The 21,629-nt window shown below is 37.3% G+C and overlaps 1 protein-coding gene across 18 annotated transcripts in view; it reads left to right on the top strand.

Moving 5' to 3' along the window:
- Positions 1-21,629, top strand: part of AKT3 (AKT serine/threonine kinase 3) — a 181,080-nt gene that overhangs the window by 87,132 nt on the left and 72,319 nt on the right. For all 18 annotated transcript variants that reach the window (XR_014490886.1, XR_014490887.1, XR_014490888.1 and 15 more), the window contains 4 exons: positions 3,787-3,898; positions 11,757-11,901; positions 18,021-18,152; positions 20,149-20,214. Coding sequence is in view for 14 of the 18 variants with exons in the window: in XM_083349923.1 (XP_083206049.1) it covers positions 3,787-3,898; positions 11,757-11,901; positions 18,021-18,152; positions 20,149-20,214 (455 nt within the window). In the remaining 4 variants the exon portion in view is untranslated. The remainder of the gene's footprint in view (positions 1-3,786; positions 3,899-11,756; positions 11,902-18,020; positions 18,153-20,148; positions 20,215-21,629) is intronic.

Below are 21,629 nucleotides of genomic sequence, written 5' to 3'. Positions count from 1 at the left end.
TAGAGAGTAAGTGGAATGGGTCAAGGTTATGTGGAATGGGTAGGGGGAGAAGCAGCGTGGGAATAATGGGCTAATGTACCCACAGATACGTCTTCCTGTGCTGATGGATGCTTGAGGATACTTGTAGTTTGCAATAATTTTGGTTACAGTTAAAAAACAATTGGAAGGCCAAAAAGTACTTCAAATGAACTTGCTTTTTTTGGCTGCTGAATTAATTATTCAAAATTGGAATGTTAATTTTAATTGGTTGTTTATGTTTCAAATAATATACCTTTTCTTAAAATAATTTTAAATTTTAAAATAGTATTTTTTAATTAAATACTTTGACAAAAACAATATATGGAGAGATAGAAGTCCTACTGTAGGTATTTCCTGCAGGTGCTTATTCTTGGTCCACCTACTGTAATAATGGCCAGGGGCATAATTCTCCTGCAAACACATTCCTTAGTATCTGTCAAACTCTTGCCCTAGCTAAATTTATATTCTTTTTAGTTTTCAATTTAAAAAATGAATGGGAAACAAATAGTCATATTAAAAAATGAAGCAACAGGCCTCAATCGTTAGCTATAATGCTGTGCTCTAGAGGTTGCAGAAGGATGCCTAAAAGACAGAGCAAAGATAGATTTTCCCTTTTTTTTAAAATTCCATTTATATCCCGCCCTTCTCCGAAGACTCAGGGCGGCTTACAAACTTAGCAGTAGGAACACATTTGCCCATGAGCCTGAGCACATTCTATGAAAGAAGTTTCTCCCCCCCCCCCACACACACACATGCACATACTGCTTCTCACCAATTATCTCTGCCTGCCCCACCAGATCTGGCAAGAGGAACATACTTTGGGTACTGTTGGTTAAGGAATGTCAGCAGACAGTGCACAGAATGAGAGCCTTTTCTGCGGTGGCATCTGTTCTTTGGAACATCATCCCTCCTGAAATTAAATTGGCCCTGCTCATGTTGACCTTTCATGAGATCTTGAAAACATGGTTTTCTGCTCAAGCCTGGGGCTCTGAGTGTGGGTAGAGTTCATTTCTTGGCTATGTGGATGATTGGTTGAATAATGTCTGGCTGATGTGTGTTTTATTTTTATTTTTTATATTGTGTATTTTATGTATTTTATTGCAATGTGCCTAGAGTCACATCAGAAAGGGGTGGACGGCTATATAAGTAAAATGAATAAATTAATATATTCATTAAATTTGTTTGTTGCCTATCTTGCCAAGAGGCTACCCTAGGCAGCTTACAACAAACAATAAAAAGGAAGAAATGAAAAGAGTGTAAACAGAAGTAAAATAATAGAACAAAATAAAATAAGGAAAAAGAACACAATGAAAATACATCAATATAACAAAAAGATGGACAGCAGAGAGCAAAGAGCAAGGGGTAGGTGGAGTCTGCCATCAACCCAGCAGCCATCTCCAGCATGAAACTCCTCCATTTAGTCCTCAGGCCAACTGGCAGAGCTAGGTCTTCTGGCTCTTATGAAAGGATAAGAAGGTGGGGCAAATCTTACCATAGAGCACGGGTGTCAAAGTCGCCGCAGCAGGTGATGTGTCGTGACTTATCGTGATTTCTTTTTTTTGCATTGCCAGAGCTGGGGTGGGCGTGGCCTCCATATGATGCAACCAGCCCACAGGCTGGCAGTTTGACACCTCTGCCTTAGAGGGTAAGATATTCCAAAGGGCGGGTCGTACTTATATATGCACTTGTATTCATGATATAACTGTATCAGTGGGCATTTTCTGATTTGTCCGATTTGTTAAATTATCCGTTGTACTTTTTTCAAATGTATGCTCTAGAAATTTGAAGTTCCTTATTAGGAAATATTTAAGCTTGTCATGCACTAGGGAAATCAGGAGATTCAGGCAGTTCAAATGTGTATAAAGTTTTATTGTAAGCTTAAGCTCTCTATAAGAATCTGAACTACTAAGGGTCAAGGGAAATTATTTTTTTTATTATTATTTTAATCCCATTTATATCCCGCCCTTCTCCGAAGACTCGGGGTGGCTTACAATTTAAGCACAAACCAATGTGCTTAGCAATAGCCTTCATTCTATGTATATGCCTGCTTATTAGGGCTTTTGCCCCCCCCCCCAAGCGGCATTATTACAAAGTCAGCTTATTGCCCCCAACAATCTGGGTCCTCATTTTACCTACCTCGGAAGGATGGAAGGCTGAGTCAACCTTGAATTAGCAGGAGTTAAGAATAGAAAGGAATTCAAGGTGGGCTGGACTTAGATCTCTTGTGGGTTCGAAGGGACTCATGACTATTTCACACTGTTGTAAAAGTCTGTGTACAAAGTTTGTGTACATAGTGCAGACAAGTGTCCCCACACAAATAAAAAGGCCCCAACTCTGTTGGCCTTTCACAAAGCTTTAAAAACTTCCCTAGGTACCTAGGTCTTGGTCTTGGAATGTATTAAGGGAGCTGTTACTTGACTTTACTGTTGGTCAGTTAATCATCATAGCTGCTATTTATACTTATTTATTTTGTGGATTTTTTATTGTTTAAGTGCTTTTTAATTGTTTTATAATCTAAGAATTGTAAACCTCCCAGAGTCATTTGGTTGAGCTGGGCAGCTTTAGAAATTGAATAAATAAATAATCAGGGCAATGAAATAGTTATATATAGATAGTACTCAATTAGTGAACACAATGGTGACTGGCAGTTTGGTTGCTAAGTAGAAAATCATGTAACTGGGACTGTACTTATGGTTTTATTTCAGCTTTCCTTTCTCCACTCTTCCAACCTCAGAATGCTCATCCATTAGCAAGAAGGGAAATAATGTTTGAATTTACAATCATTGCAGAGGAATAAGTTTACTCTTTTGTAATCCCAACCTCTCCAGTCTCTTTGCTTTGCAAGGTGAGGTGGAGAAAGGAGGAAAAAAATGGGTCAAGCACAGGAGATTGCTTAAAGAGATTGTTTTTGGAATCTCTATATTCTGTGATGGGGTGGGAGAGAGAAAAAAAAAGTGTAAAGCACTGAAATGGTGAACACATGACTGAGAGATAAGCTGTGAATGTCATAAATGCACATCTTGTTTGCAAAGTTATTTTTCAGCATTGTCATAATTTTGGTTTATTGCTTAAGCCAGTTGGTCAGCAAAACCTACCCATACTGGAAAGTTACTTTCCTTGTTTTGAAATGTACTACTAAGGAATAGTATGGTGTGCTCTGCTTGTTAGGCTACATGTTCAATGATATTTGACTATTGGTTAAACTTTCTGAGATTTAAACTAATCTAAAACATCTGGAGGACACTCAAGTGAAAAAGAAGAAAATTAATAAATATAAGTAGCAATTTTAATAAAAGTGATTTGTGCATACTAAAGGTTTATCATATTCATTTATAATACATTGTTCTTATTTTTGGTGTTATCTTTGAAAGGAAGATTCAGGCAGCCACATGTTTTGATCCACTGAATTATTGGTGAGGGAAGAGTGTGTATGTATTTTGCAGAGGCACTTTTTCTCCTTGTAATCTAGAATGTCATCTGACCTGATGCTAAAGATTTGATGGGGATACTGCCAGGAACTGCAAAGGAAAGGGATCATAAATGACCTTTCATCTGTTGTTGGAAATTTGTCAGCATTTGGATTTAACTGAAGATAACTCATTTTGTTTTATTCCAGCTCATTTTCACACATACTTAATTATTTTTCTCCTAAGGAGTGGAGTAAATGTGTATGCATATTGTGTGAGAGACTGAATGTGCATGCAACTATATGTATTTTATAACAGAGTACTATGTTTCAGTATGTTATTAAAAATATTATTTTTCTAGAATGCCAACTAATGAAAACAGAGAGACCAAAACCGAACACATTTATTATTCGATGTCTTCAGTGGACCACTGTGATAGAAAGAACATTTCATGTAGATACTCCAGAAGAACGGTGAGAAATAATTCCAAGTGTGTCTTGTTGGGCTTTTTAAATGTTGGCAGGGTTTTTAGAAGAAAAAAAATGCATTTTGAGAATTTGTGTTCATTTATTGAAATTATGAGTTAAAATATTTCTACTTCATAGGTAACGGCTACAAATTAATTATAGGATTTAATTGTGACCTAAAGTTGACTTGAGTTGCGTCAGACCTTTAAGGTAGGCAGAGTCAAGAAACAAAAGCAGCAGAACTGTAGAAAAGCTTTCTGTTAACATATGATAGAAAAACAGAATCTTGAAAGCCTGTGAAAGTTTCTATCTTATGCCAAAAAAAAAAAATCAAGGCAGGTTTATTTTGAATTTCTCTCTTGTGCTTTCCACTTTCTCAAGACAAAGTTGTCTTTTCTTATCTCTAAACATTTATTCTCCTGTTCGCCCTTCCCAAGCTCAATACTTTATATTATTTCCCCTGCCAGAAACATACCTCCCCTGCTGCACATGATAATGGGGCAGAGAACTCATCAAGGGCAATGGGAACATAATCATTTTTGTGTGAAGATGAGTTTAGCAGCTTGTCAAGGTCAGTAAATAAATCTGATGGAGATGGAATTGGAAAGTGCCTCTTATTCTCCTGTTGTACAGCAACTGCAACTGAAGAATCTGACTTGGCAGGGAAGAAAGATTCTTCTTCATTCCAGAGTCAGTATCTGGCAATTCTGGATGCAGTTGACAGGACAGGTTTTGTGTGAAAATTTCAGATAGAACTGGCAGATAATCCTTTGCTCCCTCCCACAATCCCTTCAATGCAGGGTATTCAATTCAGTTATTCTACGTATTCCTTCCTATAACTGGAGTCCACATTATGTTTTGCCTTGCATTCCTTTCTTCATTTACCAGGACACATGGCAGAAGGCATTTCCTCTTTGACAGGGAGTAACCGGTGAAAAATACCAGATTAATCAAGGCTAAAGCAGGCAATTGCAGAAGGATGGTCACTGGGATAATCTGATGTGTAACAGGGAAGAGGTATATATAGTAAAGAGGATGACCTTGACAAAGAGAGGGAAGTTCTGTTATCAAGACAACAAACATAAACATTGCATAAACACTGGTATGAAATTGTCTCAGAGATACATCTCCAAATTCACATGGAAATAAAAAACAGAGGAGAAACACATTCGGATTTGTAAACTTCTGTTATAGCCAATCTTAATAAAAGTAGTTTTTGGCACAGCTGGCATCGGTTTCTTGCTCTAATCTGTCTTATAGGGCTGAAAAGCCGCTAATAAGCTTGGATTCTAGCTTTTTGGATAGGTGGGATGAAGCAAGAAATGCAGTGGAAAACAACACCAAATGTTCTTTAGAATCTTGGTGTCCTCTTGCCTACAAGCATCTGCTGCTCATTTGTGCGCAGCCTTGGCTAAAGCTAACTACTACTTTAATGAAAGTTGTGTAGCTTATGTTTCCTGGTGAAAACAATGGAGGCAGGAGAAATGGAGGGCAAGATCCATAGGTGATAACTGTAGAGCAGACATGTCAAACTCACAATGTCACGTGACATCACGCAATGTATCAGGACGGTTTTGCCACTGCTGGCAATGGGGTGGGCACGGCTTCCGCATGATGCATCCGGCCCACGGGCCAGCAGTTTGACATCCCTGCTGTAGAGTGCTTGAAAGGCCAACACACTGATGGACGAATGTGGTGAGATGTTATAGATAGATTCTGTAAAATGCAATAAATCAATCCAATTATCTGGTTAATGAGACATAGCAATAAAAGTACCATTCAAATAAAGTGTTCCATCTCCAAAATTTGGATATAAATTGAAAGCCACAGTCTAATATCGCATAACTGAGTAAGCACCTATATTGGAAAGTGTGATCTAGAAAGAGTTGTGTAGTCTCTTGAGCAGATAGTAGACCTCAAGCAGTAACATGAGCTATCTGGGTAAACAAATTCACTACCACTGAATTGACTGCACACCTAGAAGAATAGTAATAAAATCCAGGGACACTGTTCTTATTTAAAGCATTATTATGGTTGGTTGCACAGTCAACCAGACGCTAAGGCTAGATTTGGCATTTTTATCAACCTATTGAACCCTTCCCAAGGTTCTGTAATAAGCAGATGGTGTTTGATGGTGTTAAAGGTATCATCACACAAGGTAAGTTGTTCCAAGTAAAACTGCCTTTTGCAGTTGACAGTGGTTTTATCAATGCCAGTGGTGTTTCAGTGGTGCTCCAGATTAGAGGTCCCTTTCAGGGTTGGCAGCCTGGAGTGGGGGGAAGTGGGAAAGAAGGGATGGTTTTGTGGGGGGAGTGAATGTGTGCGCATGTGTGCACGAACATCTGTTGCTTGCACGAGTGGGGCTGTGGAGCACTAGCATAAGTGGGGCCACGAACACCTGTGACACTCAAGTGAGTGGGGCCGTGAATGCCCACATTTGCGACCAGCCACTCACGTGGCCCAATGGCACTGTGTCGCGGCCCATAGGTTGGGGACCCCTACTCCAGATGTTTTAGTATTATCTGCAAGGTACCTCTTGGTACTATATTTGCTTTCTTTTTGCCACAGTTATTCTATTCCTATTTGCAGATCTTTATTCTCTCTCTTCTATTCTGCTATCTCCAGTACTGAAAAGTCCGCTATCTAGATTTTTCTTTCTTTCTTATTGACAATGATTAAAATCTGGTGTTTGTTTGAATTCTAAGTATTATTTTTGTTGCTCACAACAATGTGAAGTCACAGCTGCCAGTTTGTTAGCTGTTGTTCGTCTTCATATGCATCAAGTTCTTCTCAAGAACCTAGAATATCATAATGTATCACTGTAGTTTATGTGTGGTTCTAAGTGTAGCATTTTGCACCGCACATTGATTGGTTTATGCCATAATCTTTTAGTTTCACATTTCAGATCTTGATACATGGTGATCTTTTCCAATTCTTTGTCTTCTACTACCTCCTGATATTGCCACTTCAATTATCCACTTATTCTTTTCAAAGAGGGATGCGGTGGCTTAGTGGGTTAGGATGCTGAGCCTGTTGTTCAGAAGGTCGGCAGTTTGGCGGGTCAAATCCCGAGTGCCACATAGCAGAGTGAGCACCTGTTACTCGTCCCAGCTTCTGCCAACCTAGCAGTTCGAAAGCACGTAAAAATACAAGTAGAAAAATAGGGACCACTATGGTGGGAAGGTAACAGCGTTCCGTGCGCCTTTGGCGCCTAGTCATGCCGGCCACATGACCACGGAGACGTCCTCGGACAAGCGCTGGCTCTTCGGCTTTGAAATGGAGATGAGCACCGGCCTCTAGAGTTGGAAACGACTATCACACATGTGCGGGGGAAACTTTAACTTTTTATTCTTTTCAACTACGGTTATGTCTGGTGTGTCATGAGCTGAGAATTTATCAGTTTGTATTTGGAAATCTAATAATATTTTAACCTGCTCATGTTTTACTTTTTCAATTACAGTATATGTTCCTACCAATTTTTATTACTGGCAGTTTGTAATTTTACAGATGTTCTGGTGAATCATTTTGATGACTGTATCAAGTCATTGTTTATATTCTGTTTGTGCAACTTCTTGCATGACTATATGATCTGTTTCTTCTGCTTCTTTGCACAATCTGTACCTTGAATCATTGACAATTTTTCAGTTCTGGCCATGATTGCATTAGTTTAAACAGCTTGCAGCCAAAATCAAATCTTCAGCATTTTTTTAATGTTCCAGTTGTAAGCCATTGCTACACTTTATCTTTATCCATTTTCTCCTGAATCTTTTTGAGAAATTGTCCAGGTAATGCTTTTCCCTGCTGGCATTCTATATGTATATTTTACATTATTTTGATACAAACTTTATTTCCTGTACACTTAGTAAGCTCCAGTTTTTAACGATCAATGCTTGTTCTTGGCTGTATTTTACATAATCATCTAGTTCACAATTTTCTTAGAATAACAGAATTGAAAGGTACCTTGGAGGTCTTCTAGTACAACTTCTTGCTCAGATAGGAGATCCTATACCATTCTGGACAAATGGCTGTCTAATCTTTCTTGGAAATCTCCAATGATGGTGCACCCACAACTTTTGGAAGCAAGCCATTCCACTTATTGTTCTCACATACTGGTCCAGCAACTGTTGTTTTTTTAATATAAATGATACTGTGGTATTTGAACATAGATCTTTTTAACATATTTTATTGTGTTTTACCTATCTAGATGTAATGTTAATATATATTGCTAGTCCATGTATGATATGCCATATGCTAAATAAATAAATATTCTCACTCTCAGGACATTTTTCCTTAATTCTAGGTTGGATCTCTGTTTTGCTAATGAATGAAAGCTTGTTCTTTGAAATAAGAGCATAGGTGATATAGGAACTAAAATGGGAGAAAAATTTTGCACACTTGATTTGACATTGACTCAGTATTTGTGACTTTTGTCGATGTTCCAAATTCTTGTATTTTAGGTGTACCTTCATGAGATGGATTGCTTCTTCCAAGAAATGCCTTTATTGTTGAAACACTGCTTTTAAGGCTAGCAACTTTTTATAGAAAATATCATAGTATTTTTTCAGCCAGGAAAAGAAAACTGGAATAAAACGCACAAAGGAGGAGGTTCTTTTCTCTGACAAAATTTGAAGAACAGTTCCCAAGGCAGAGTCCAAAGCATCTGTTTGCACACCAAAGGGGTAACTGGGAGCTGGATGTATGAGTGGAAGCTGGGAAGAAGAAGTTCTTAAATTCTGAACAGTGGCTTATTTTTGAATAGACCATTCATATTTGTATGTTTTTCCCAGAATTAAAGTTTTACAATATGAGGAACCAGCTATCTTCTCTGTGTCTGCATTAAACTGAGTCCTGGCCAGGCATCACAGAAAGATGGGGAAGTTTGTTTATATAGGCCTGATCAAGGTACATAATTCCAGCAGGCACTTCCTCCACAGACTTCTCTTTGTTACCCTCTGATATCTGCCAACTTCCCCCTCTCCCCAATTCCTGTTGCTACCCTTTCTTCAGAATAGCCTTTATGCTTAGCAAGCACTGAGTCTCCAGGCACTTACATTCAAGAGCTGTGGCTTGCTCACAGGAGGCTATGTTTTCCTGCATCCTGAATCTTGTGAAAATTATAGAGAAATTAATTGAACTATAGAGCATTTCAGATGATACCACACTAATGGCAGAAAGTGAAGAGGAACTAAAGAGCCTCTTGTTGCGGGTGAAGAAGGAGAGTGCAAAAGTTGGCTTGGAACTTAACATTAAGAAAACCAAGATCATGGCATCCAGCTCTCTCAATTCCTGGCAAATAGATGGGGAAGAAATGGAGGTAGTGACAGATTTTATTTTCCTGGGTTCCAAGATCACCATAGACGGGGACTGCAGCCAAGAAATTAAAAAGATGCTTGCTCCTGGGGAGGAAAGCCATGTCAAATCTAGACAGCACACTAAAAAGCAGAGACATCACCCTGCCAAAAAAAGTGCGTATAGTCAAGGCTATGGTCTTCCTAGTTGCAGTGTATGGCTGTGAAAGTTGGACCATAAGAAAGGCTGAGAGTCAAAGAATTGAGGCCTTTGAACTATGGTGCTGGAGAAGACTCCTGTGAGTCCATTGGACTGCAAGGCGATCCAACACGTCATTCCTAGAGGAGATTAACCTGAAGGCCAGATCCTGAAGTTGAAACTCAAAATACTATGGCCACCTAATGAGAAGGAAGGACTCACTGGAGAAGAGTCTAATGCCTGGAAAGGTTGAGGGCAAGAGAAGAAGAGGACGACAGAGAATGAGGTGGCTGGATGGAGTCACTGAAGCGGTAGGCGTGAGCTTGAATGGACTCCAGAAGATGGTAGAGGACAGGAAGTCCTGGAGGAGCGTTGTGCATGGGGTTGCGATGGGTCGGACACGACTTCGCAACTAACAATAAAATTTGCCATACTGTGTGTCAAAAGCTTTTAAATAATCCTGTGATTTGGATCAAATCATGACTGTTTCTCAAGTCTGATGTACTAAAGATGGGTGTGCCTTCAGAAGGTGATCAAGCAGTTCTAAAAGAAGAGATAGAAAGTCATTATCTCTAATGGCTATAGATAGTCCCTGACTTATGACCACAGTGGAGCCCAGAGTTTGGGTCATAAGTTGTTGATGTTGTAAGGCACCACATAACTGGATGTGATTGTACGATCATTTTTATGCCAGTTGTAAAGTGAGTCAGTCATAAGGCAAATTAGATGGTCATTAAGCAAATCCATTCTTCTGAATGGATGTTACTGGCAAAAAAGTAGCGAATCTCAGTCATGTTATCATGGAACATTACAACCAGTCATGAACGCAAGCTGGTTGCCAAGCACCCAAAATGTGATCACATGACTGTGCTGGAAGAGCTGGCATTTGAAAGTTGGAGATAAAGTTGTAAGTAGCTTTTTTAAAGTTCATATAACTTTGAACAATTGTTAAATGACAAATCATAAGTCAAAGACTAACTTGATATAATTTAGAAGTCAGTAATCAAGAACAAGTCCCAAAGAAGAACTGTTTATTTTCTTTCTAAAAAGGTGCAGATGCGGGAGATTTAGAAAAGTGAATATATCCTTTCTTTAGATTATCCTGAAACTTGTTCAGCTGCTGGATATTTTAGCCAAGATATTGGCTCCAGGAGTTAAGATGATGGTATATCATCATATATACCTGATCAGGAATTATAAGAACTGCTTCCTATTTTCCCCAATACCAGCAAAATTTGCATAATTTCTGACATATCAGGAATCAATTGAGAATTCCATCAGAATTCTCAGGTCAACTCGCAGGGGAATGGAATAACATTGTATAGCAGTTTTTGGGTGATTTCCTGGGTGAGGTTAGCCTGGTTTCACAAGCTGGTTTCACAAGCTGAATTGTGGCACTTTATAGGTTTGTAATTTTGTATTTAATCTCCTGTTCATGCAGCAATAAAACTTTGGCTACTTGTGTTGTCAGGGAAACCACAAGAATCTGTGCCATATTCTGCATCTAGAAGGCAAGATCTCATGACTGTCTGAGACAGAATATTGATGCTTTCAAGATAGATTTTTACCCCTTTGTGTTAGAATGTTAAAGAAACAGAAGCGGCAGAGGCTGCAGGAGTAGTCTTTATTATTGTAGGGTAAAATAACAAAATCTTGAGATCCTTTCAGGGTTTCTTTCTGCCCTATCTAATCAGCTGGGATTATTTTAAGTTTCTTCTTCATGTTCTCTGCTTTCCCAAGACTGAATTGTCTTTTGCCCTCCTTTAAAAGTCCATTGCTGTCTTCTCCCTTATGGCCAGACCTACATTTCTTCAGGCAGCTTACATATGCTTTACTTTTTTTAAAAAAAATGTGATTTCAACTGTAGGCTTTGTTCATTACACACGAGGACATATTGGAGAGAGAGTGGATTTTCAGTGCAACCCCAAGATTTATTTTAATTTATTAATGATAACTTCTGTATGGGATGATGTTTGCCAGTCCTACATTGTTATTCAATTTCTGGGAAAAATGTATGCCTTTAAAAATGATTACATCATATATTTGTGCTGGAAGTTGAGCTCCATTATTCTTTAAAATCTCTGCCCACATGCATAACTTACTATTTAAAATTGAACATTGGCTATTTTGACTTGGTTTGATCCACATGTACTGTTAGACGTCCATCCATGTACATACAGTACATATGAACATGATCTGTGGGGATAAAAGCAATAGAAAATTTCCGTCCTAAGTGGTAGCACAGCCAGGTAGGAATGCAGTAGCAAACTTGTTTGGTCCCATTGTTGTGTATTGTTTATGTATATATTCAGTCAGATGGTTTTTTTTATGTTTTGCATCATTTAGGAATTTAATAATTAATTATATACATCAACAGGGAAGAATGGACAGAAGCCATCCAAGCAGTAGCAGACAGACTACAGAGGCAAGAAGAGGAAAGAATGAATTGCAGCCCAACATCCCAGATTGATAATATAGGAGAGGAAGAGATGGATGCCTCGACAACCCACCATAAAAGAAAGGTATTTAGAACATTGGTTAATACTTAACATTTTGAAAAGTTTTTATTGCCCATAGTTAGGGACATATTTTTTCTGCTTTACGGAAACAGGAAAAGTAGATGAGACTATGTGAAACTAAGGTTCATATACAGTATATAATATAATAAACCGTATTATTTGTAACATTAAAATTGTGCTAAAATTTATCAGCTGACATTCTAAAGTTCAAAGAAATCATTTTGCAGTAGTAATTTTGCTGCATACACGATGTTTTTCAGACTAACACTAGATCTGTTGGTTGTATTTATTGACTGCTCATGATATTTTTATTCTTTATTTTAAATCTATTTTTACTTGAATTTCATTGGCTTTGTTGGTCTTTGACATATCAATGGTTTTGAATATTAGCAAACATTTTGTGGATAGACAGGGTGCAAATATTCCATATTCTTAGCACCATAATTGTGTATTGTTTGTTCACTAGTTATTTCTTCTTTAATTAGAATAATAGTGAAAAATTATGGGTTAATTCTGAGCAGCACTGTAATTTAGTAATGCTGAGTGGCATCTTCTCTTCTCCCTCATTTATATTTTGTATCATTCACGGAAATAATTCTCTTATGTGATCATACAAGAATAAGGGTAAAAAGAGGAAGCTAGCTGAAAGCTTGTCAGAGAATATAAACTGCATATTAAAAAGTTTCTTTTTTTATTTAAAAAGTTTTACAGTACATTTTAACTTTAATCCCCCCCTCCCCCACCCCTATCTAACCCTCCCTATCCCTCTCCCCCATTCCCTCCTCCCCCCCCGACTTCCCAGAGCTAAATACAGGGTATAAAAAAGAAAAACAAACATAAGCATCCATATGCTATCACAATAAACTATTAATTCTATCACCCTCTAGCTCATGTAAAATGATTACAAACAATATTACTATTACAGATAAGAAAAAAAAGAAAGAAAACAGAAAAGGAGCTTTACTCAAATGCTAAATAAAATTTCTTAATCCCAATCCTTATTCATATTAATTTCAAAAAAGAAAAAAAAATTCATCTACTATTTACATTCTCCCACATTTGTCTAAATTCTAAACAAATTCTCAATTACGCGCCAAAAGCGCCTATCTCTATTAACCTTATTAATCTCCAACCAAACTGAACTATGATCAAAAATAGTTCTTGCATATATCACACCAAATGTCTCACAGTTCCAGATCATCCATCTATACGTCTAGGACACCATTCCAATCTCCAATGAAAATAAAATAAAAATTTTTAAAAATTTATAATCCAATTAAGTAACCTTTATATGTAGTAAGTTAAGAAAAATCAACTTGTTATTGATTAGGAGCTTGCGTACCCAATCTTAAATTCAATAAATACTTTTAGTCCATAACCCTAATATACGTTTCTTGCAAACAAATAGCATCAGTCTTAAATTGTTTTAAATATTGAAAAACTTTCTTTCTCCTCTATGATGAATTTAATCCATTGACATTCTAAATTAGAGATTTAGTCACCAATCTTGACGCTCCAAAGCTTTTGGAGCACGTCTGAAATGACCCCTGTATCTTCTTTGGACCGCGCCCTTCCCACAGCTTCACTATAAGTACGCTTTGGAGGTTCCATAACTTTCTGCTTGTCTTGCTCTTGCTCTCGTCTCGCTCGTCTTAGGGCGGCACGCATCATCCTCTGCTCTCCAGCAGCAACCGATGAGGCTGTAACTTGATCCCCTCCAGCACCGTTCTCCTCTGTCTGTCTATCTGCAACATCTTGAGGCTTTCCCTCGCCATATCCCTTTGCAGCTTCCAGAAGTGATAGGGGGGTTGCTTTTAACACATTGCTATAAAAATCACGTGCCTGGGCCACAGTAACCAGAAGATGTCTTTTACCTTCGTGCATCACCACCAGTCCAACTGGAATCTCCCATCTAAACTTGACATCACATTTCTTAAGTTCCTGTACAAGAAATGCAAAATCTTTCCTTCTCCTTAAAATCTTTGGAGGAATCTCTTTTAAAACCAAAACTTCTTGCTCAGCAACTACCAATTTAGTATCATAGGCAGCTTGAATGACTTCATCTCTAATTACTCTCTTTGTAAAATAGACCACCACATCTCTGGGTAACTTCCTCTGTCTTGCAATCCATGAATTTACATGAAAAATTTTATCCATACTTCCCTCAATTTCAGATGCTGGCTGGCCCAATACCGGTTCCAAAGCCTCAGAGATCAGCTGCTTTAAATCTTCTTTAGAATTCTCCTTTAAACCCCTAATTCTAATAGCATACTGCATCTGTTGGTACTGAACAAGGCTCAATTCTCCGTCCATTTTGTCCCTTATATTTTCATTCTCTAATACCTTTGCTTCTAATATAGAGTTCTTTTGACTGAGATCCTCCACTTTTTCACCCAGCTGTTGCACACATTCAGCTACACTTTCAATCATAGACAACATGTCTACCCTCATTGCTCTAAACTTCTCTTCCATCTTCTTCTCCAATTTCTCCTCCAGCTTTTTCAACTTTTCATCCATCATATCAGACATTAACCGTGAATGCTTTTCAAGGGCATCTTGTAAATCCTTAAGCGTCAGTGCCGGAGGAAATGCAGGAGGAAGCAAAGCTTGCAACGAGGTCTGTTGCACCGGGGAAGACCCCGCACTCCGAAGAGCTTTAGAAGTCTTGGCCGCCATCTTTCCCCACTTTCACTTATTGCGCACTTTCACTTTAAAGCTATAAAATCCATTGAGCTAGAGAGTAAAGCTAAAAGTCCACATCACCTTGACCTCCTGTACCGCTCTGCCTGCATCTTGATACTCAAAAGTATTTCCTTTTGGCAGGGGTGGTTGCTAACGCCTGGCTCTGCTCCAAAAATCACGGAGCAGAGACGCTGCGCAGCTCGAAGCAACCCAGGCTTCGGGGGGGCTCAATCCTTCAGCCGCCCAAACTCTCAGCTCTGGCGGCCACGGAGAGCTCAACCCCTACCTGGGGCCTCACCCCCTCCTCTTCTCCCGAGGAGGGGGCTTCAAATCCATCTAAACAGCTGATCGGCGCTGTTTACGATGGAAAAAACACAGCTGCGGAGCGGGCAGCCCGGAGACGGCTGTCTTCGGCGTTGCGTCATCACCGGAAGTCCCATATTAAAAAGTTTCTTGAAAGAAAATGTTATTTTGTAGAATGTCACTATTTTAAGTTCATTAAGAATAAGACTCTGCTAAGCTTCAGCTAGGTAAGTTTGACTCTAGGGCCAGGTCCATTTGGCTCTTGAGGCAATATTATAAAATTGGTTTATCACTGTCCTCTTCTGGATTTTTTTTTTAACTTCCTACTCAAAATAGTAGCATGAATTTTTAGGTAGCCCCTAATTCAAATATTAACTAGGGCTGGATACCAGTTAGCTTTTGTGAGCAGTTAATTGTTTAATTTTAATACTGCCTTTTTATGCTCATCAGTTGGCAAAGTGAACACTCATTTTTCTAATGCTTCACCTTTTTTTTCTTCAAATGCGCCTTTTGTGGTTGTGGCCAAACAGTTTAAATGTTGTTTTATTGGGTCAAAGGATTTAATTTCAAAACATTTAAGGTTTATAGGATATTACTTTGTATACGTTAGATAGTGATATTTGAGATGAGATCAGAGAAAGACTTCTGACAACTCCTCTGCATAGATTATCATTGTATAGACATCACTGTAGCTGTGAACAGCTACTCCATTCCAATTAAAACTTTTCGGCTGGTTGTTTGTAGGGTATTATGAGTTCTCTTTTAAAAATCTGATCAATTTGAGAGCAGCTCTAGGAGAGAGTTGTTTTGATCTTGTATTCATTCATCCATTCATTCATCCATCCATTCATTTTTTATAGCCAGCCATCTCAAACTAGTGATTCTGGGTTGTGAATAATGTGTGAATAACACACATTAAAACCAAGAACAAACAGAACATACACACACACACACATAAAGTGGAAGAGCATCCAAACTTCTGTGTCTGCTGTAGTCACAGTTTTATTATTTTTAATGTACAAACAAATGCATAGAAATATTAAGTGTGCATTCACATTTGCAGAAGAATTTGAGGTTTAATTTTATACCTGGGTCAGCTTCTGTTCTTTTAGGGATTCATTGAAACATACAACTAGGGATGTCTAAATATATGCATACAACTGTAGCTTGAGTGTTGTCTCGATACAGTACTATGTACAATATCTTCTTCATTCACAACTTTGGAAATATTTTAAAAGTTGTCAGGAAAAAGGCACATAACTTCTCTGCAAAATAACTTTTTTTTGCCATCTAGGTGTTTTTTGAGAAATGGTGTGAAGCCATTTCTACTGACTGCTATGATAGCAATATTTTTTTCATATTTTTTTCACAAGTTATAGCTTATTTGCTTTCAGTTTTAGACCAAGAATTCTAATTATTTAAGATTGGGTATGCCGATATATTTATCTGTGTACTTTTTTTAATTCCAAATTTTCTTATAGAACTGATATAGCGAATCTGCTTAAAGATATTGAATTTTGGTAAGATACATCTTACCTAGTGATGCACATTCCTGAAAAGTACAAACCTTTAATTTTCTTGGGCTGATAGGTGTCTGGACTGGCATTTGCATCAGATTATCAACAGTTCTAAAAAATTTGACAGGAAGAGGCTGAATATCTGGTCATAAATTACTAGTATACTAGAATGCAAACATGCAAAGATGTCCTCCTCTCTCTCTCCTCTCTTTTTTCTCCAGTTATTTCTTCTATGTGGCCCATTTTGAAATAAATCTGTTCTGTTTTCTAGCAAAGCTCACGTTATATATTTATTTAAGTAAAATAAATGTTAAAAATAATGTGGTTTATTAATACAGAGAATACTGGTGGATGCCAAAATAGACATCTTCAGTATATTGATATTTGTGGGAGCAATGCTGTTACTAATATTATTGTAATTATTACTTCAGCAGTAGAGTATTGGTTATTGATTGGCTTACTATTTTAATATATCCTGAGAAATGAGCATGAAAAATTCCTGCAATCTAATAAGAATAATAGCACGTTGTGTTTCCTAGAAGGCAGATGTTACCAGTTGATTATAGTTATTAGGTGAGATTATTAGAAGCATAGTACTGAGAACATTATCATTGTGCATGTTTGTCTTTAGGAGGATGCAACTAGAGGATTAGAACCGTGTCTTATTAGATAACCAAATCTTGTCTGGTTAATGTGATTCATAAAAATTCATTAATAAGAGATAGATTTTAAGACCTAGCTTGCTTAAAAGTGTGAAAACTAATTACAATATAGAAATATTAGTTATTGAAAATTTGAGACAAAGGGTTAGTTTCCTATCTGGGAAATGATCATTCTCCATTTATAACTTAAATGTCCACCATAAGGGCCGTTAAGATGATCACATGAGAATGCTTTCAGCAGCTTGTAAATAATGCTTAGACTTTGAAATGATTCTCTTTATTAAGCAGTGTTTTTCCTTTATAAACATGCATTCTTCCTAGGGAACACTACATAATAAAATTACATTTTCAGTTTTGAAGTTTTGTTTTTTTTTTTAAAAAAAAATAAGAAATGCTACTAGATTTCTATTTTGACTTTCTAGTGATAATTGTGCACTGGTTTATAGAACAAATATTTATTTTGGTCCACTTAAAAGATTTTACAAGCTGGGTTGAACACAAGCAATCTGCGAGCTCTGCAAAGAAAACAAACAGGTTGATTGTTGATGTTACTTTGAAGTCATTTTTTGGCATAGGAAATTTGTGTGTGAAGCTTCAGAGCTAGCAGTATATAACCCTGTTAAAAGTTTTTGAGTTCTCATATTTCTCTGTAGTTGATGATTTTTCTAAAAGTGAGAGTTGCAAAACATTTTGATAAATCTAATAATTATTCTTCTCTATGTTGTATAGCTATATAATTATATATGCTATGTTTTATTATTGACATGTTGGTGTACTTTTCAAATGTATACAGTAATATTAAAATGAGATCAGAATTTGGATTCATACCACACTGATTTGTTAAGAATTGCTTGTTTCTTGATAATCATAGACTTTACCAACGGACAGCAGTAGTTTAATGAACACAATATCTCCAAGTTGTAAATTGCATTAATTTTTCATCCTTTACTTCATGCAGACAATGAATGATTTTGATTACTTAAAACTACTCGGCAAAGGCACTTTTGGCAAAGTTATTCTGGTCCGGGAGAAGGCAAGTGGGAAATACTATGCTATGAAAATTTTAAAAAAGGAAGTTATTATTGCAAAGGTATGTTTTATACATTTAATATAATTTTGCTTGTAAAATTTTGTTTCCACACCTATAAATCATATTGGAATAAAGTATAAGCCAAGTCCTTAAACTTTATCATATTGTGATATAAAGGTTTTAATCAGACACACCTAAATTTTAAAGTTAACAAGAATATTTATATTATCTTTTTTAATTTTTTTCTTAATATACACCAAGTCTTCTGATTGAATGGAGGCTGGAAAGGGGATTCATTGCAATGTAGGAACTGTTCTTTCCCAGAAATTAAGTTTTCCCCCCGTCTTACATCATGTAATTCTATAAAGTAATTCTTAAAACCTTAGTATTGCATCTGGGTATTTATTTTATTTATTTATTTTAATCCCATTTATATCCTGCCCTTCTCCGAAGACTCAGGGCGGCTTACAAGCTTAGCAGTAGCCTTCATTCTATGTATATGCCTGCTTATTAGGGCTACAGTTAGTATAACAGTAAATAGCCCAGCCAAACAGAGCCAATAGTAAACAGCCCAACCAAAGCACCTCTAAGATGACCACCACCAACACAAGCCACTAGAACATAAACTGAGAGCAAACCCCTCTTTATTAGCACTGATGATGTTACCTAGTTTGGGTAATGAAATGTCTGCAACAAAAGAGCCAAGCTCAGAGAGAACCAAGGAGCCTGCAGTTAGTATACCGTGACACCAATTGGCCTATACCGGGGGTAGGCAACCTTGGCTCTTTTATGACTCGTGAACTTCAACTCCCAGCTGGCTCAGGAATTCTGGGATTTGAAGTCCACGAGTCATAAAAGAGCCAAGGTTGCCTACCCCTGGCCTATACCAAATCAGTCTGTAACTACGTGTTGCATAATAGTTACTCTTGCTGGCATCTCACCAGGATTTCAGGCAGAGCTTTTCCACCTTACCTCCTGTCTGATTTTTGTAACATCAGATATTGGGACTGAACCTGTATCAAATTGCATTCAAAGATACTTTTTGCTGATTAATTATGGTCCATCCCTACTGATTCAGTAGATGTTGTATGACATGTCATTCCATACTGTTTACATATCATAGTAACCGTAGTCTACATCATTCAAGCTCCAGAACTTAATTATATATTTCTGTGATGACACATGTTAGAAATGCATAAAATATTACAATATGAAAATGTTCTGCTCGCAGAATATCTGACCCAATTTTAGAATTGGTCTTTCTGAACATAACAAAAGAGGCTAACCATTGGTGGACTGTTCTAACTTTAGTCTATAGGTCATAATGGTCCATTTCAGATCAGAAAAGATTTTATGTCTCTTTGTATACTTTTATACTTTAAAAGTAAGGGACGCGGTGGCTCAGTGGGTTAGGACGCTGAGCTTGTCGAAGGTCGGCAGTTTGGCAGGTCGAATCCCGAGGGCCGCATAACAGAGTGAGCGCGTGTTACTCGTCCCAGCTTCTGCCAACCTAGCAGTTCGAAAGCACGTAAAAAAATGCAAGTAGAAAAATAGGGACCACTACGGTGCGAAGGTAACAGTGTTCCGTGCGCCTTTGGCATCTAGTCATGCCGGCCACATGACCACGGAGACGTCCTCGGACAAGCGCTGGCTCTTCGGCTTTGAAACGGAGATGAGCACCGGCCCCTAGAGTTGGAAACGACAAGCACGCATGTGCGGGGGAACCTTTACCTTTACCTTATACTTTAAAAAGTGATTATTCAAGGAAACACCAAATAATTTTCTCAACAATAAATACTGGATTCCATAATTCAATAGTAAGGAAGATTAAAACCATTATTTTAGCATAGTGGTGTAGCAGCATTGTTTGTTATAGTGAAATATCATGTATGATTTATCCTTTTCAAGCTTTTGAATATCCTGCTTCCTCTCCCTTTTTAAGTATGCTTAGTGTATGTTATTCTAGAAACTTATTGCAGTTTTTTATAACAATGTTTTGATCTAGATTTGTCTTCTAAAATTACTAATTTTAATACTGAATTTTTTTATTTTCTAGGATGAAGTGGCTCACACACTTACAGAAAGTAGAGTATTAAAAAACACTAGACATCCTTTTCTAACAGTGAGTATAGATAATTAAAGTTACAGTTTTTTATGAAACTACTTGGAAATTATTAATCTCTAGAACTGGATACTTTACGCCTAAACTATACTGTAATGTGGTGACTTTAAGTATGAAGATATTAAAACAATATAGTTAGGCATTAACTATAAGTGGAATAAGAAGAGAAACAATTTCAAGAAATGGTTTGGGGATAATTAATTATGTTAAAAACCTCTTTGGTGATTTTTAATTAAAAATTGATATAAAAATATTTTAAATAAATCGTAGTATATTTTCAGTGCCTTTGCTACCTGTGCCATTATTTAGCTTAGTTTGGTTCAGTCCAGTTCTTAATTGAATTATTTTAGGCTGATTCCAGGTGCATAATAGTCGCAGTATATATTCAAAACTTTGACACCAGATGCAAAAGATGGAGGGTTCTTGTGTTTTAATGGCATAAGAAGAAGAAATTTAAACAGGTATGCTATCGTAAGGAACTAAGGAGGAAAAAACAATAATGGAACCGTCTGTCAGGGGAGAGTAAGATCTTAATGACCTGACAATGTTCTATCAAAGAGCTCGGTTTCATCAGCTGTGCAAAAGCAATCCAACGGTGAGAATGTATAAGGGCAAGCTAGCTATAGAAGAAGAGCTTACAATGAGAAAGCTCATTTGTGGGGTTCCTGCAGGTAGAATTCGCTTAGGTATAGGACTTTCAGCAAAACTTATTTCCTTGATCTTACTGGATTGGCAATCTACTTCAGAGAGGATGATCTTGAAGATACCCAGGCCATGAGTCAGGCAGTCTTTGAAAATGATAAGCAGTAACTTCAATTATATCATACATTATTAGTGTTTTACCATGTTCTTCCAACAGTACTGACATTTAAATAAATTGTACCAACTCTTCTCTGTGTACAAATAACAACCTACCAATACAATCTTTTCAGTTGTTTAAATGCATCCTGAAACTCAGTGTACCTGTGCAACACTATTCAGAGTATTAAAACACAAAAACATAATAGTATGAATCACATCATACTTTTGTCTGGTCTTGTCTCTTCTGTCTCTTTCTCCCTTCCTCTTTTCCTTCGAATTATCCATCCTACTATATTGCTTTATTTATTTATTTTTAAAGTAGTGCATTGAACTCTGTGCATGCAGCAATTACGTAGAGATAGGTGACTGAATATATGCTCATCAAAAACAGAATGGGTGTCCCTGATCTTTGTTGGATGGAACTGATGTATACATATAAATAGGTTTTACAACTAGCTAGTATTCTTGTTGAGATGGCAAAATAGCAAAGTATCAAATATAGACGGAATGCAAAGAAGCCCAGAGGGCAAGCATAAGAGACTGGATGATAAATGGGGCAATCAACAGTATCAAAATTCACATATATCAGTGATCCAAGATAAAGACTTTGTTAG

This window comes from Vipera ursinii, assembly GCF_947247035.1.
Source record: "Vipera ursinii genome assembly, chromosome: 1".
Classification (NCBI taxonomy): Eukaryota; Metazoa; Chordata; class Lepidosauria; order Squamata; family Viperidae; genus Vipera; species Vipera ursinii.
Note: the sequence above shows the minus strand (reverse complement) of the source record. Positions and strands in the feature narration are given on the sequence as shown.